We start from the raw sequence: 18,079 nt of genomic DNA, 5'->3' as shown, positions 1-18,079 counted from the left end.
AAGTGTTTGGGGTTCCCTATTTATTTATGAAATGAATTTGTTCATAGCCAGTCATGTTGCAAGTATTGTCATAGGCTTGACCAATAATCAAATCTCCACTGCTTAGATAAGGATGGCACTGATCTTCTCCCTAATCATTCTTTCAATGAGGAAGAACGGGTTTAAAGGTTGATTTGCGGAGAAAAGCGAAGGTTTTGATATTGCGAAAAGGGTAGAGAGATTAGATAGATTTCGGTTTCATGAGGATATACTTTTTCTAGGAAAGATGATACTCTATTTTTATTGAAGAGTTTCTTTAGAGGGTGCTGATTTTCAGCGAAGACTTTGCTTCTTTCTGCAATCCTCCTGGGTCACAAACTTCTTTTTCTTGGGGATATATGCTCTTATTCGAAGACTTTTCTTTTCTTTATTTTTGAGACTTTGCTCAATAATTAATTTTTTTTTTCATATCCCATCTTCATAACTTTGTCTATTTCTTCTTGTGCCCAGAGAGAAAGGTATTTCACCAGAAATAGGTCTTTTTGACCTATCAAAAACAGTCTGGAATTTCAGAATTTTTCGACAAGTGTTTGAAGTAAACTTGGTTGATCTATCTCTTTTGAATTTCTAGATTTTAGAAATGAGAAAGAAAAGAGGGTGGAAAGGGTAATGTATTTGATAGTGAATTTGGGGGTGAGTATTTTCTGATTCATCAACTCTTTAGAATGAGTTGGTCGATTTAAATGCGTGGAGTGGAAACGAAAAAGGAGGTTTTTGTCTTCTCTATTAAGAATGATTTCGGATGGAATATCGCACCTACACCACGTATGGCGCTAACTAACCATTGGCCTCGAAATGTATGTCAAGGTCAAGTTCTAACTCTAAATGCTAACATCGTCACTCTCAACGGAAAAGATAGTGAAGCATTAAAAATGAATGCTTATTGGGCCATTTTTGGGGTGCCTCACAACAATTATATTGGGTCGATAATGCATAGTCATGCAATGCTCTTTTAGAGAATCGGTTCATCCTTAAGAAGATTTATGTCCTCATTTGTCTTAATTTTAGAACAAACACGCTTGATTTTCGAAAGTATTTTATCAGAAAGTATCATTTAGTCAGAATTTTTGAAAAATTTACGTTGAGGACAAAGAATCTAAATAGTAGGTATACTCGAAAAGCTTAGTAAAATTTCAAGTTAAGAACATTTTCCGAGCATCCCATAGCTAATTACAGTGTACTACACCGCTATCCCACACTTAAAAGAACATTTTCCCTAATGTTCATTCTTAGATTTTAGGGACTAAAATCCCACACTTAGAGTTTGAACATGTCGGAAAATGTATCTAAGCTCAATATTGGATTGGAATCCACACTTAGTGATAAGCTTAGGGTAGGGTATAGTTTAAGGATATAACAATGCAAAATAAACAAACGAAGAGAAAGAAACGAATTACTCCCCTTGGGTGTGGTTGTGAGCTGAGGATCTGAAGCTAGACTGAGTCGGAACCATCTTCGGCTGGATTCGAATCGATCTTCTTGAAGTGTACTCGAGCTCATTAGGGCGTTCTCCTCCTCCATACAACATCCACCAATAACTTGCAATGAAATAATCAATGAGTTTTCTTGTCGTTTCATCATTATTCAAAGAGTCTCCACCACAGGCATCAATAACTGTCTATTACATGTAAAAATGGAAAAGATCAAACCTAGACAGGTGATTAAGCTTTAGACCATAGACTCACTGATTTGCATTTTGATGAAAAAGTTATTTGGAAACTTGAGGGTTTCAAAATTAGGTTTTTGGAAATTCAACAAATCAGTGTATGACTAAAAAGTTTAATCCCACACTTAAAGTGTTGACTGCCTTTAAGACTTTTGAAATATTGCAATTAATTTCATGACAAGTAAGAAACTTTGAAAATTCCATTTTAAGTTTCACTTTCTCACTTATTCAATTAACCTAATTATCCTAATCTAACTACTACTAAAGCTTTAGAAAAATAAACACATGGGTTGCCTCCCGAGAAGCACTTATTTTTTTTTGAGTCACGAGCCTGACTCTAGCCTTATTTCTCAGGAAATTTAGGCGACTCCCTTGCATCCATCTGTAGATACAAAAGGTAATATTGGAACATACCGATGAGATTGAAGCGGATATAGAATACAGTATTTCCAATAAGTATAGAAGGTGGTCTGAAGTGAATGCTTTGTTTAACTTGAGGTATAACAAAGCTATGAATTTCTTTCACCTCCTTGATTTGTGCGGGTTGGTCAAACGGGTCCTCATCACTCCATGACGTGTATGTCATTATGTATTTGAGTGATGGTTTATAGGATAACCCTGACGCAAAACCCGTCTTTCTTCTTTGTGACTTCAGGTTGGATGTAATCTAAGGATGGAGGTGGGACGATGTCCATTGATGTCTCCAATATGGTCGCAACATTAATAACTACTTCGGTGCTAGAATCCTCCATCTCTTTCTTCTCATCCGGGCTTTCTATTTCAACTTCTTCATCCACCTCATCGTCACTCTTTTCGGGCGCTTCAAGTATAATTGGTTCAGAGAGTTCTTCTAAAATGAAATCCTCTCTAGTCATTAAAAGATCATAATAAGGTGGGAGTGAAGATTGAGTTGGTGTGGAGTGGTTATTCTTCTTGTCTTCCACTTCTATCTTCTCTTCATCATTCTCGGAATAGAAGGTGACTTTCCTAGTGGAGATGGTATTTACTTTGCTGTTCCCATCAGAAGGACATACAGACTCGTCGATCATGAAAGTGACATCTTCTCTACGAGCTCTCAGGGTGATAGTCCATGAATAAACGTCAACGATCGCTTTGGCTGTATTCATGAAAGGTCTTCCTAAGATGATAGGGGTTTTCATGTCCTCTTTATAGTCCATAACCACAAAGTCAGTCGGAAAGAGGAATTTGTCGACCTTAACCCTGACGTTCTCAGCTATTTCCTTAGGATATCTAGTGGATTGGTCAACTAGCTGGATGCTCATTTTGGTAGGGTTAAGGTTTCTAATTTTGAGTCTCTGAAATAGTGAGTAGGGCATGAGATTGATGCTGGCACCAAGGTCAGCGAGAGAATAGATAGTACCAGATTGGTACATAGAACAAGGAAGGGTAAATCGTCTGTATCCCCTAGTTTTTCAGGAAGAGTATTTAAGATAACGGCTGAACAATTCGCGTTCAGCGGGACATTGGGTACTTCGGGTACCTTATCCTTGGTTGATAGCAGTTTCCTAAAATACTTCTTACTATGAGGATTTTTAGACACAGTGTCCAAAAATTTACCGTCAAGCTTGAAAGATTTCATCTTGTTATGTCTTTGCTTAAGGCGGCCCGGGAATGGAATGGGTGTTTTTCCATTGGGTTTAGGTGATGACTCAATGATTACTACCGAACGGGGATTAGTTAGTTTCTTCTCCTTAGAAGAAACTGGAGTTTGGCTATGTGCCACCTTTGAGTCATTTTTAGGGAAACCTAGAGAATCAAGACGTTGATTTAGCTGGCTTATTTGATTTTCAAGACTTCTCAAGTGATTAGTCATGACTAAGTCAGCTACGTCTTGTCTTGCTGTGATCGTGTGGATGATTCGCAGTAGGACATTGTCTGGACTTGTCTCTGGTGGGGTAGTGTGTTTGGTGTGTGGGTTGTGCGGATGAGCTAGGATCTTATCGGAGTAGACAACAGAGTCCTCACACTCAGCCTCGTATACCTTGGCCGAATGTGGGTCAGTCAATTCTGGCATAATTACACTTGTGAAACATGTTGCGGGAGTTTCTTTAGCTCTCCGATTTCTTTGGTGAGTTTTTCTATTTGGTCTGAGAGAAATTTGATGGTTTTATTTTTGATAGGATTGGAGGGAAAAGCGATGTTGCTGATGAAATGTTCTCTTCCGTGTTCCAATCATGATGGTGCATAGTCATCTCCTCGATCTATCTCCAGGCCTCGTCAACAGTGAATTTCATGAAGTTACCCGGAGAAACAGCATCAAGAGTAGACTTATTGTTCTAATTCAGACCTTTGTAGAAGGTCAAAATCTGATCAGAGCTCTCAAGACGATGATTCAGGCATCTTCAAAGCAAGTGTTTGAATCTTTCCCATGCAGTGTAGAGTGATTCATCGTATGCTTGTTGAAAGTTTATGATATCATTCCTAAATCTAATTTGTTTTGATGAGGGAAAGTACTTGATTAAGAAAGTTGTTGCCGTTTCCTCCCATGAGGTGATAGAGTTGGGTTCTAATCCCTCAAACCAGATTTTTGCATGATGAGTTAAGGAATAGGGGAATAGATATAGACGAACTACATCTTGTTCAACCCAGTTTTGCTTATATGAGTTAGATAAGGAGAGGAATCTATCTAAGTGAAAGTTGGGATCGTCAATTGGTAAGCCGTGGAACTGACAGTGATTCTGAATGAGTTGTATGATGCTATGCTTAAGCACAAAAGACGCTCCGTTAACCTCTAGATAGAGTATCAGTCCTCCTTGTCCTTCTAACGAGGGTTTGGTGATGTCAGCGAGAGTGATGCGTACGACCATCGTTGAACTATCGGCAGGTAAGTGTGGATCTCATCGAACGGGTACAATATATGATATCGGATAGATGAAAGGATGTGTCGGAAGAATTCTTAGCGGTCTAAGTAGGTTAAACCATCCTAAAGGTTCACTAATAAGGAAGTCCATTTTAAACTTTATTTAATCTAAATTAAGCTAATATTATCTAACCTAACTATGGTAAACTAGTAACTTCTGACAAATCTATTCTTAGTCAAAAGGGTCTCTTAAAAACAAACTAATCTAAACAGGCTCCAAATCGTACTACCGCTCCCCGGTAGCATCCTTGAAGACGGTTTGTCTGATCTTGCTCTTATAATAAATTACAAGCCACTTGAATAATAGAACGGAAACCTCAAAAGCATCTTTGAACTCAAAATAAAAGAGAGGTTTGCTTGAGGACAAGCAAAGTCTAAGTGTGGGATATTTGATATCGGCCAAAAAGTCACGTTTTTACCCCTGATATTGAGCCCTAAAACCATAAAGTTCCAAACTTTATCTCCAAAATAATCACTTTGTTGGTTAATTTGGTAGATTTAGTCATTACAAAGCTATGTTTCAAGAATCACTAAAAACGGATGGAAAACGGGGAAAAACGAGCAAAACCGGCTAAGACGATTAACTCGCGTTTAAATAACTTATTTTATAATTTTTAGAAAAGTTTATTTACTTAATCTCCCATTGTAGGATATTCAATTACGAACGCGTGGGCACAAGAATCCTCAAAAACGGAGCTAAAAAAAAGATTCTAGAACGAAAACGGTGAAAGACAAGTTCGATCCAGCAAACGGCTTGCCAAACCCCTTGCCAAATGGCCTGCCAGGCTTGAAAACAGCCTGCCAGCAAACTGGCATCAGAAACGGCTTGCCTGGCTCGCAAAACCCCTTTCCAAACGGCCTGCCAAGCGGGAAGACTTTTTTCAGCCATTTATTTACATTTTTACCATCGAGCATTTCCTATAAATGGGGGTTTCATCCCACCATTTCAACACACACCATTCTTCTCTTCTCTTTCTAAATATCTCTCTATAGTCACTCTCTAGTGATCTATAGGAGATTAGTTCTCTCTCTACGTTCTCTCTCAAGATTCTAGAGAGAGAAAGGTACAGGGATTAGGAATAATGTAGATATCTCTCTATTGTCGCTCTCTAGTGATCAGTAGGAGATTATTATGTAGTTAGTAGTAGAAGCTATTAAGCATTTAACGCTATGGATATTATGAAGAAATACAAGTGTTATTCTGCCGACATTATCCGGTACTATCTCTCCTTTTCTTTTATTAATTCATCATAATGTTCTTGTTTGATGTTTGTGATTTATTAATGATTGAAATGCTTTTTGCCATGATGTGTGAGTAATTGCTTGATTGTTTACCATGATTTAATAATGTTGGTAGGGATGATTATTGTTTCGTACTCTCTTTCAGTCTATGATACTAAACCTCGTTATTATCGTCCTTCCACCAATAAACGTGATTAAAACCTTTTATAAAGTCGACATTATAAAGGTAATTAGTTATCTGTGTTTATACATTGGTCAAGGTATGAACCCATCGAAAATACTATAAAGTACATGGGGAATTACTGTATGACCAGATCAAGACATTGGTCAAGAGTAAAAGACTCGAGGAAATACTGTTGCAACAGTAGAGTACAGTGTTGATGTACTATAGGACCACTTGAGCATGGTCAAGGTTAGAAGCTATGGAACCACTATAAGTCTAGTACATGGTGGATAACTAAGGGATTTATTGGGTAGATTTAAGTAAGGGCTAGTTTAAGTCATAAATGGGAATTTAACGCACTATGTTAGTACGATTTTCCGTATAGCAGCTGTAAGGTACTAGTACAGAAAAGTAGCTGCTCAGCGTGTGGAGTATAATGTTGATTGTTGTTTGCCCTTGAGAAATTATCTCTGCAGCCCCGGAACACGGATGGATGATCCTGAGGTGGCCTCAATCAATCTGAGGATCAATCTGGAATTGATCCGTATAGCGTATTGCTGCTAAGCGGCTAATGCATGTTTAGAGTGAGAAAGAACTGTGTGAGAGAGAAAGTGTACTTCTCTATGATTGAAGTTCAGATCAGAATGATTATGAAATGTGGTGAACCAGGGGGTCTATTTATAGGCGCAGAATGTCCGAAATTCACGGGATACACGTGTCAAGCACTGAGTGGTTCTGTTACGTGAAGTATCCGGAATGTCAGTGGCGTGTGCTGACGTGGCTGTGTGCCATTCACACACTAAGTTAAAGGGCTTATGCATAGAAGCTTCCTGCAGAGCTTACGCTTGACGCTGGGCGGTCTACTTGCGCTGAGCGGCCAATACTGAAAACCGCTAAATTTACTTATCTTTTTTGTTGCCTGATCCATTTTTCTTGTACAAAAATGGTGCCTTTATGCGTGTATCTTCTAGGATAAACCATTAAGTCCCCCCAGTTTAATGTCTTTATTTTTGTAAAAAATAAAGTCATTAAACTAAAAAATAAGTAATGCCTTTTTTCTCGGGAACAAGAACCTGCTGTAGCCGAACTTTCTCTGCCATGTCAGTTACTTTTTGATTATGACCTGCAGAAAGTACCTTTTTGAAATTTGAATTTCATTTTCAATTAAATTTATTTCTCCCGCATTTTTGTATGCCTGACACGTGGTAGTATATCAACCATGCGATTAACCGTCATCTGTTCATCTTCTGCTTGTTATGTAATACCCAATTTTTGCTGTGTCATATTTACTTCAGTCTGAATTTATTTCCTTCATCTACCTTAAACTTCTATCAAAAAATTCCTTTCTTAACTTCCCAATCAATGGCTATTTTTAATGTTGAAGATATTCCAAGTAGAATTTCTTCAACCTACCTCGATCGTGTCAGAGTGGCATTTCCCAAATTTTTTGGTACCGATGCTACTGTTCCAGGCCCACATGATCGTGCTTGTCACCCTCCTTCTGGAAAGGTTGCTATTTACGGCCGTGCGCTATACTTTTCTCACCTTCGTATTCCTTTTACGAAATTCTACTTAGACGTTTGCTGCTTCTATGGTGTTAGTGTTGGACAATTTGAGCCTATGTCTATTCGTAAAATCATGCTGTTCGAGATGTATTGTATGGCTCGAAATATTACCCCCTCTGTTCGTCTTTTTTCTAATCTTGCAACCATAAAACGTTATGATAAAGGATGGTTTTGTCTTACTCTGGATGGATTTTTTCTTAATTCTGGTGATACAAATAAGAATTGGCAGAGTTCATTTTTCTTTATTAATAGCGAAGTTATCCCCACTGATTGCCTTTAAGCTAGTTATTGGCGTACATCGCTTGATCCCCCTAAAGTTATTCATCCAAGAATAACATCTGAGGAACGAAAAATATTAAATGTGATTAAAAAGGAGAGAATTCCAAACCGTCACTATCCAGAACATATCCTCTCTTTATGATCCCTTAATGCTGAATGGGATGCAGAAACTCGTGGCTGTTCCATTCTTATGTTGAAAAATAAAGGTATATTCTGATTAAAATTTTGTTATGTAATTGTCTTTCTCTGTGTAATAATTACTGTATGTTTGTGATCATAGTGATTACTCCACTCGCTGCTTTGCATTACACCAGATTTAATGATCTGCAATTTTTATCTGAAAAATTGGCTGATGAGATGCCGGAGAATAGTTTGTGTGAAAATGAGCTTGAGGATGATGATGATGTGCCTTTAAGTCGAGCAAATTCAAGGAAATGTCGTGCTGTCGGTAATCTTTCTTTTGAATCAATTGCAGAAGAAAACCTTTATTGCTTTTTTCACTTGCCCAGCAATGGTGGTTATTATAATGTTGATCCTGATAAATATCCAATATTGAATTGTGAATCTTCTTTTCTGGACTGGAAAAACTTCTTGAATAACAACTGTTATTTTAATTCAACTATGACAGTGGAAGAAGGAGCACAGAGGAAACTTGCTCTTTCGCCTTCCGCTCAGCATATCAGAGTAAGGGAAAGCAGTTCACAAATTAGCATTCCTAATTTGGATACTGCTGGGTTAACAACTCTCCTAGCTGGCCCCCTGGTAATTATGAGGATTTTATGAAGTATCTTGAAGCAATGCTGTCGCCTTCACTTATTAAATTCTTTGAGAGTTTATCAGATGGTGATGCCCGAAAATGTCAAGCAAAAGGCATTATTTTTAATATTGCGTCTGAATTCAATAATCTGAAGCGTTTGGAATGTTCTGACCAAGTGCATCGTGACAAATCTGAAAAAATTGAAAGAGATGCAGAGGCACTGAAAATTGCCAAGCTTGAATTAGAGGCTGCTGTTGTCGCCAAAAATGATGCAGAGGCGCGTTATGTTCAAATGGAAACAAAGGAAAAATGGTAACTGCATAAAATTGATACATTAACTCAATCTTAAACATCTTTAACTCAGTCTAAAGTGTCCTTGAAGGAGCAACTGGAGGTAAGTAAGGGTGAGACCAGGCGTCTGATTGAAGGTATTTCGAAGATTGTGAAGAGTGCTTTTTCTTCTAAGAAATTAACTGAGCCTTTTGATGAATTCATAATCGTTGTGCTGGACGCTGACCGGATAAGGTTTTTAGATACCTTGAAAAGGGATTTGCTTGACTTTCCAAAAGTATTGCCTGAAGCACTTACTTCTCAATTGAAACCTGATGCGGAAGACATACTTAAAGTGATAGGTGATCAAATAGAGCATCTGTCATTCCCTGAATTAGAAATTTTGTGTAATAATGCTGCTACATCTGTAGACGATGTTTTAAATTTCAAATTATAATTGATGTTGTTTGTACTATATGTTAATGAATATTATATATGCATTTACTTTTTTGTTAATTGTGCCAAAACTTTATATGTTTGATTTAAACAATCAAAAGGGATGACTAGTCATATACTGCTTGTATCATTTTTACGTCATGACGGTCGTAGACGCATTCTATTGTCTGGATGTTCAGTGGATTTCTACGTTTATCCACTGCCATTTCAATCTTTTGTTTATGATTGAACTTCTGCCATCGAGAAAAAAACTTCTCTTTTGTAGGCAGGGATGACACACTGCTTTGTGACATCTGATTAAGATCCTTGGCCGGATTTGTGAATAATATGCCATAAGAAAGTTTTATGAATTCTTATTTCTTTAAAGAAATTTTTACATTTATGATTGCATCTCATGCTCTAAATAGTTGATCAAGCTATTCGAAATACTACGCATAAAATTTCTTTAAGCTCATTGCATTCCATGTTCGTGGAATTTCTTCAACGGAGGGCGCTGAAAGGGTATATGACCCATTAGGATGTGCCTTTTCAACTTTATATGGGCCTTCCCATCGTGGCCCTAACTTCCCTTATTTTTCCTGTCTACTTGCTTCATTATCTCTTAGCACTAAATCCCCCTCCTTGAATTTCACATATCTGACTCGTTTGTTACAATATTTTGCCATTTTCTATTTTGCATCCGCTTGACGGGTGGTGGCCATGATTCGCCTTTCTTCCAATAAATTTAAGTTTTCTCGTAAGATGGATGAATTTCTTTCTGTGTCAAATGCCAAAATTCGTTGTGTTGAAACACGAATTTCAGCTAGTATTACTGCTTCAGTACCATACACCAAGCTGAACGGTGTTTCACCCGTGCTCCATTTTGGCGTTGTACGGTGAGCCCATAAAACATATGGTAATTCGTCTACCCACTTAGTCTGACTCAAACCTAACCTAGCCTTTATACCGGCTACGATTTCTTTGTTTGTTACTTCAACTTGTAAATTGGCTTGTAGATGGGCAACTGAAGTAAATGTTTGTTGAATGTTTAGCTCTTCACACCAGCTTCTGAAGGGGTTATCTGCAAACTGTTTACCGTTATCACTGACAATTTCATTTGGTAATCTGTATCTGCACACAATGTTGTTCCACACGAATTTCTTTATATTCTCACCAGTGATTTTTGCCAATACCTTTGCTTCAACCCACTTACTGAAGAAGTCAATTGCAATAACCAAGAATTTTGCATTTCCCACACTTCTTGGAAATGGGCCTACTATATCAATTGCCCATTTATAAAATGGCCATGCCGATGATACTGAAATTAAATCTTACTTGGGTAGGCGATGTACGGTTCCATGCCTCTGGCAGGCATCACATGTCTTAATTACTTCTGCTGTATCTTTGTAAATTGACTGCCAATAGTACCCTTGTCGCATAATTCGTCCAACCACAGTTCTATAACCGGAATGTTGTGCACATAATCCCTCATGCATTTCCTTGACTACACAATTGCTTGCTGTGGTGTTAAACATCTTAAATTTGGCCCACTGAATGATTTTCTATAAAGCACTCCATTTTCCAGAATGTAAAGTGGGGCACTAACTCTTATCCATCTTGCTTCCATGGCATCTGTTGGTAGTGTTCCATCCTGCAAATATTTCACATATGGGTTATCCAACATGGTTCCCCCTGTTCAACTGTTGCAACCACAACTTTTTCATTAACTGATTTGTCTTTTAAGACCTCCACCAAAACTTTCTTATGTAAATGATAAAATGTTAATGTTGCTAATTTGCTCAAAACATCTACCTTCTTGTTTTTATTTCTTGGTATTTGCACAACCTCCAAGGTTTCAAAATTTTTTGAGATTTTCTCAACTAACTGCAAATACTGTTTCATAGAGACATCTTTAGCTTCAAACCCTCCATTAACCTGCTGTGCTACAATTTGAGAATCGACATATGCACGCAAATGTGTTATTCCCATTTCAGACGCTATGCGGAGGCCGGAAAGCAATGCTTCATATTCTGCTTCATTGTTAGATGCATAGAAACAAAACCTCAATGCATACGTATGCTCTTCGCCTTCTGGACTGGTAAGTACTAATCCTGTGCCAACACCTTCCTCACATGATGCACCATCAGTGTGTAATTCCCAAACATGATTACTGACCTTAACGTTTTGCGGTTGATCGACCTTTTCTGTTGTTTCTAATAAAAAATCTGCCAAAATTTGACCTTTAATTGCATGTCTAGGTGAAAAATTTATTTCATATTCTCCCAATTCAATTGCCCATTTTGCTAGTCGTCCTGATGACTCTGGATTTCTCAAAATATGTTTTATCGGCTGGTCTGTCATTACCAGGATTGAATGTGCTTGAAAATATTGTCTGAGTCGCCTAGCTGTGTGTGTTAAAGCATACACCAATTTTTCAATTGGTGGATAATTAACTTCACTTTGTTGCAATATTTTACTGACAAAGTAGATATGCATTTGTATTCCCTTCCGTTCTGCAATCAAGACCGAACTGATGGCCTATGCGGAAGCAGCCAAATACAAAATTAACATTTCTCCTTCTATTGGTGCAGTTAAAGTAGGTAATTCTTTCAAGAGTTGCTTAATATCCTGAAAAGCTTTTTCTGCTTCTTCTGTCCATTTAAAATCTTTTTTGTTCAAACAGCTCTTTAAAACCTTCATAAATGGTAGTGATCGATCTGCTGCTCTTGATAGAAACCTTGTTAAAGCTGCAAATCTTTCATTCAGGCTTTGAACTTCTTTCTTTGTTTTAGGAGATACCATATTTTCAATTGCTTGAATCTTTTTTGGATTAGCCTTGATTCCCCTCTCTGTAACAATATAACCTAAGAATTTTCCTTCTTCTACACCAAAAGTGCACTTCTTAGGATTCAATTTCATATTGACCTTTCGTAATGATTCAAACGTTTCAAGAGTATCTCTGAGCATACTGTCTTCTGTATGGCTCTTGATAACAATGTCATCAACATAGGCTTCTACATTTTTACCTATTTGATCTTTAAATGCTTTATCAATTACGCACTGGTAAGTTGCCCCTGCATTCTTCAATCCGAAAAGCATCATGATATAGCAAAAAATTCCATCTGGTGTGTGGAATGCTGTTTTATCTTGATCACGTATTGCCATTGGGATTTGATGATATCCCTTGAATGCATCCAAAATGGATTTAAATTGATATCCACTGACGGACTCTACTTTTCAATCAATTTCTGGTAAAGGGTAATTGTCTTTTGGACATGCCTTATTGATATCTGTAAAATCCACGCACATCCTCCATGAATTATCTGGTTTTCTAACCATCACCGGATTCGCTACCCATGTCTGATATTTTACTTCCCGTAATATCCCAGCCTCCACAAGTTTTTTGACTTCATCTTTGAGAAATTTTGTTCGATCAGGAGCCATTCCTCTTTTCTTTTGACATACTGGTGGGATATTTGGATTTACACCAAGCTTATGTTCAGCTATATGACGTGGTACACCAGTCATATCAGAATCTTTCCACGCAAAAACGTCTAAATTGATTGCTAAAATTTTATAAAGCTTTTCTGTTGTTGCCTTTGCGATTGTGTTTCCAATTATGATTTTCTGATCTGGAAACTCTGGATTTGGTGATATTGACCCATATTCATGAATGATTGGGTTAACAGCTGTTCTGTTTATTTGTACACATTCTATTGGTCTTCTCCGTTCAGCGTATAGCGTGGCCATGTCAGCCGGTGTGGGAAATTTCATCATTCCGTGTACCGTTGACGTCACAGCTCCGAATGTCATCATAGCTGATCGTCCTAAAATGGCATTATACTGCGAATTTGCTTTCATAACCAAAAATTCAATATGAGCAGTTCTTTTAAATGGCGTTTTTCCCAATACTACTTCTAAAACTATGCTTCCTTCTGACCATGATGGATCATTATCAAAACTTGCTAAGGGAATAAATGTGTCCTTTAGCTTTTCCTTAACTCTGTATGGTAGTTGTATAAATCAATGTTCATACATGATATCTGCTCCTACTCCGGTATCAGTATATATTCCTCCAACAACACAATTTTCTATTTGAGCTTCAATCACTACAGGAGCGTCAGATGGATTGGTGTTAAACATGGAAGGAAAAGTAATCATTTCTTGTTTCCAGTCCTCTAAGGTTTCTGCTTTTCTCCGTTGTCTGGCTTGCCATGAATGTATCATGTTTGCTTCAATAGGGATCGTCTTTCTAGTATGCCTTTGATTGATCTTGAGAGTCGAGTGATCCTTTAGAACGGGTGGCGCCATCTGTTAGTATGATTTTCCGTATAGCAGCTGTAAGTTACTAGTACAGAAAAGTAGCTGCTCAGCGTGTGGCATATAATGTTGATTATTGTTTGCCCTCGAGAAATTATCTCTGCAGACTCGGAACACGAATGGATGATCCGTGGGGTAGCCTCAATCAATCTGAGTATCAATCTGGAATTGATCTGTATAGCGTATTGCTGCTAAGCGGCTAATGTATGTTTAGAGTGAGAAAGAACTGTGTGAGAGGGAAAGTTTACTTCTCTCTGATTGAAGTTCAGATCAGAATGATTATGAAATGTGGTGACCTAGTGGGTCTATTTATAGGCGCAGAATGTCCGAAATTCACGGGATACACGTGTCAATCACTGAGTGGTTCTGTTACGTGAAGTATCCGGAATGTCGGTGGCGTGTGCTGACGTGGCTGCATGCCGTTCATGCGCTGAGTTAAAGGGCTTATGCATAGAAGCTGCCTGCAGGGCTTACGCTTGACGCTGGGCGGCCTGCTGTGCGCTGGGCGGCCAATACTGAGAACTGCTAAATTTACTTATCTTTTTTGTTGCCTGATCCATTTTTCTTGTACAAAAATGGTGCCTTTATGCTTGTATCCTCTAGGATACAGCATTACACTACAATACAAACTAAGCTTATAAATCTTTAAGGATGACTAAGAACCATCAGAGGTTCTAATTTATCTGCAACCCCTTAGATTTCACCAAACCATTGATAGAAAGGGATTCGAAACACAATCATAACCACCCACTTGGGTGATACACTAAGGTGTTAAGAAAGGTTGAATATTATATGTATAAGGCTATGCTAATTTATCCGTGCGCCCATGGTATGCATTGCGTCCAAGATGAGCTGCTTATATCCTTAAACCGGATAAAGCGTCTGGAGTTGAGCATAGTCCATCCGATCAGAATCTTCAAAGCCTAGTTCCTCGTGACATGCTAATCGGGAAACCGATTAGTACTTGATCCGATGATCTCTTATTCGATTCATGCTACTTGTTTAGATCTAGTCCATCAAACTTGTTAAATTGGATTGCATGCAACTAAGTTAAAAAGCATAATAGTGATAAACTTGTTTAATTGGAATTACGCTTATATAATAGAGTTTGATATTATTAGGCTTAATCGAAGAACCTTCGTTTGGATTTGTTTAATTAATGATTGCATGAGAACTTAGTAGTAATTGACTTTCAGCTAGTAACTTGAGTTGATCTACTTGGTGTTTAATAGCTTATATAATTTGTCAGTCTATTTGCATGTTGATCCTCATCACAAGATTAATGTGTATTATTTAATTGAATTAAAAATGAAGAATTAAGATGTTAGTTATGCACATCACATATCTAGCATATGCTTTAGTCCTACTTGTTGAATGATATGCGTCACTTAGCTTAACTTATTAAGGGATAATAATTGGTCTATGATTATTATTCTACTTTGTGTTAATATAAGTTATGAAACTTGCCTAATATGATTCCCGTATGAGTTAGTTGTTTATGTAACTGCTTTTACTTTTATCTGTTTATTTTGAATCTTCAATTCCTTGTTTTATTTTATTACTTCGTTTATCTTTAAAGCATCTCTTTCCTAAGAGATAATAATCTATCCCGTAAAAGACATAAAAATCTATCTTTAATTCTTTAATAAGAATTAAACTATTTAAATAAAACAACTCTTATCCACATCTACGCTCTCTTGGGACAATAACCTAAAATACTACATCTGATCGGGTTTTGTTGCTCGTTAGGGTGTTAAAGTGTATTAAATAAAAGGTTTTATAAATTAAAAGTTGAAGAATAAGTTAAGCACTACTGCACACACTTTCAACACATCAATTAAACTAACACGACTTCAAGTAATTTTCAACCTATTCTTTTTATTCATATAATCTCAAAGAATCACGATTATCTTAGAGCATAATAGATAATCGGTTGATATAGATTACGCTTTGATAGCTTATACACATTGAAAATATATACAAGATTTTACATATTCGATAGTTTAAGATCCCACGCCATTAAATTTACATTTGTGGTTGAAACGACTAACCGTTTAATTAAAACTCAATAAAACTTTTTTTTTTTACAGGAGTGACGCACCTCAAGCAGGTGCGGTGATTTTGTCACCCAAAAGCGGCACTTCTACAGACAAAAGCAGTGCTTTTGTCGGCTGAACAAAAAGGCTATAAGCTGCTGCCCAAGAGCGACGCTTTTGGCCTCAAAAGCGGCGCTTTTGGACCTGAACTGATGCAGACTCAAATTTGGCTAAGTGTCCAACCCACCCATCAAACCACCAATGCAAGTTTACAATCCCAAGACTCGAACACAAGTTTAATGTGACTCAAATTACATTTGTTCCCACAATTAAATCTTACAAACCATAACAAATCATAAGTTGTAATGACATGACCCGTTACATACTATAAAGTAGCGATTTCGACCCAAAAGTGTATAGTTTCCAAACAACCGACGGGCATGATGTTTGGGATTAAACTACCCAAACCTAAGTCGAATTTCAAAAGCATCCACTATCATAGCAAAAGTGAGAGATCTCTAATCCAAACGTATACCCTTGCCCTTATCCACGCCGGAGCCTAAAAAGGTAAACAATGAGAGGGTAAGCAAAACGCTTAGTGAATGCAACAATTATACACATACATATATAATATACCTTGTTGAGTCCCCAAAATTAATTAAGTATTTAATTATGACAAAACTGTAATTTATTTGCACTAAAATGTTATGTGCAGCCAGCACAAGTTTGTTTATGTATAGACAGCAAATATTACTGTGTCTAGTGTTCAGTATACTGCCTAGTCTACCAGCATAAGGTAGAGTGTATTCTTTGAATCAGCACAGGATGAGTACCCAGCAATTCCAGAATATCAAGTGACTCAGCATAAGAAGAACCAGTAAACCTGGTAAGCAGCATACAACACAAGACAACCATGCTCCATTACAAGTATGGTGGTTTCCTGAGTGGTCTACATCAATTGTAATATTCAACAGAAGTCAAAGACAAAGTTGAATAGGAAAGGACACGCGTCGACGGCTGACAAGTGACCTTACAAGACCACATGAGAATGCAGAAGTTTAACACATGTGCAAACATGTGCTATACTTTGTTAATGCCTAGGAACACAACATTCTATTTGTTTAAACAAATAGTGGTGCCAAACCAAATTGGTGTGTTCCTGCAAATAGCTACCAAAGAGGAAAGAGGAGAGCACGCTCTCTAATGCAGTTGTCCCCACAAGTACAGACATCCTATGTACTAGTGGACAATAGAACCATTACACGGTTAATAGGACTACTATAAATTGTTGTATCTACTATTGTAACAACTAGTGGTGTGGGTTTATTTATTTAGAGTCCAAAACATTTAATAGCTTTAAGTTTATCCTCATAGCTATACTTAGGTAAATCTGTATCAACCAACTATCATTCTGCCAAGGATAGTTGTAATTCTTTGTGATTTAATCAATAAAGAATAACAGTTGAAAAATTACCTTTGACTCTAATTACATTACATGCTTGAATACTAAACCGTGTTTAATTGATTAGTTAATTAAAAGAAATTGTATTCACCCCCCCTACAATACCCCTGTTGTTAATTAAGGGACCAACAACTGTTATCAGAGCTTCAGTCTTGATAATTTAATATCTTGAATCTGAATTCTCTCATGGCTGCATACTCAAATACAGCTTACCTTGAAAATGGCTCATCCAATAGACCACCCAAATTTGATGAAGATGAGTATGACACTTGGAAGGCAAGGTTCATGCTTCACCTAGAGTCTATTGACCTACTTATGCCTGGTATTGCCACAGATGGTTCATTTGTCCCAACTGAGACTATTGATAGCATCCCAGCTATTGCTGACACTCCTGCCATTCCTGGCAGAGAGGTTATTCTCACTCCAGCCAGATGGGATGCTGATGACAAACGTCGTGTTGGACTTGACCCTAAGATTAGAACTCTGTTAGCTATAACTTTACCTAACCACCTGTTCAAAATGATTAAGAGAAAGCTGAATGCTAAGATTATGTTAGACTATCTAGATGTCACTTATGAAGGCATGGATGAGGTTAGGCAGAACAAGATTATTGCTTTGAAAAGAGAGTGTGAAATGTTCTTTGCCTATAAGAATGAGACCCTTAAGCAAACCTTCATTAGGTTTAACTCCATAGTTGCTGACCTGCTTACTTTAAAGATCACATATACTGATTTTGAACAAGTAAACAAATTCATTGACTCACTGCCTACTAAATGGAAACCTGTCACTGGCCCCTTAAGAACCACTCAGACCTTAAAGAACTTTAGCATGTCCTCTCTCTATGGTACACTTTGGAACCATGAGAAGGCAGAAGCTCAACTTGAACTAAATTTAAAAGAAAACTTTAAGTCTGCCCCCACCACCTCAAAATCCTCAAAAACTGAAAATACTGCTCTTATTGCTG

The 18,079-nt window shown here is 37.5% G+C and overlaps 3 protein-coding genes across 3 annotated transcripts; all 3 read right to left on the bottom strand.

Annotated features, from left to right (window-relative positions):
- Positions 1 to 9,986: 9,986 nt before the first annotated feature.
- On the bottom strand, positions 9,987 to 10,793 carry LOC139901301 (uncharacterized). The gene is made up of 2 exons (XM_071884029.1): positions 10,633 to 10,793; positions 9,987 to 10,509 (listed from the first exon to the last, which is right to left on the bottom strand). Exons 1-2 carry the CDS (start codon positions 10,791 to 10,793, stop codon positions 9,987 to 9,989), a joined length of 684 nt encoding a protein of 227 aa, XP_071740130.1.
- An 8-nt stretch (positions 10,794 to 10,801) lies between these two features.
- LOC139901300 (uncharacterized) lies at positions 10,802 to 11,793 on the bottom strand. Its single transcript, XM_071884028.1, has 3 exons — positions 11,355 to 11,793; positions 11,044 to 11,240; positions 10,802 to 10,948 (listed from the first exon to the last, which is right to left on the bottom strand). The coding sequence occupies exons 1-3, from the start codon at positions 11,791 to 11,793 to the stop codon at positions 10,802 to 10,804; spliced, it is 783 nt and encodes a 260-aa protein (XP_071740129.1).
- A 741-nt stretch (positions 11,794 to 12,534) lies between these two features.
- On the bottom strand, positions 12,535 to 13,608 carry LOC139901299 (uncharacterized). The gene is made up of 2 exons (XM_071884027.1): positions 13,334 to 13,608; positions 12,535 to 13,300 (listed from the first exon to the last, which is right to left on the bottom strand). The coding sequence occupies exons 1-2, from the start codon at positions 13,606 to 13,608 to the stop codon at positions 12,535 to 12,537; spliced, it is 1,041 nt and encodes a 346-aa protein (XP_071740128.1).
- Positions 13,609 to 18,079: the final 4,471 nt, after the last annotated feature.

This window comes from Rutidosis leptorrhynchoides, chromosome 3 (assembly GCF_046630445.1).
Source record: "Rutidosis leptorrhynchoides isolate AG116_Rl617_1_P2 chromosome 3, CSIRO_AGI_Rlap_v1, whole genome shotgun sequence".
Taxonomy (NCBI): Eukaryota; Viridiplantae; Streptophyta; class Magnoliopsida; order Asterales; family Asteraceae; genus Rutidosis; species Rutidosis leptorrhynchoides.
The sequence above is the reverse complement of the archived record's forward strand: the minus strand, read 5'-3'. Positions and strand labels throughout refer to the sequence as shown.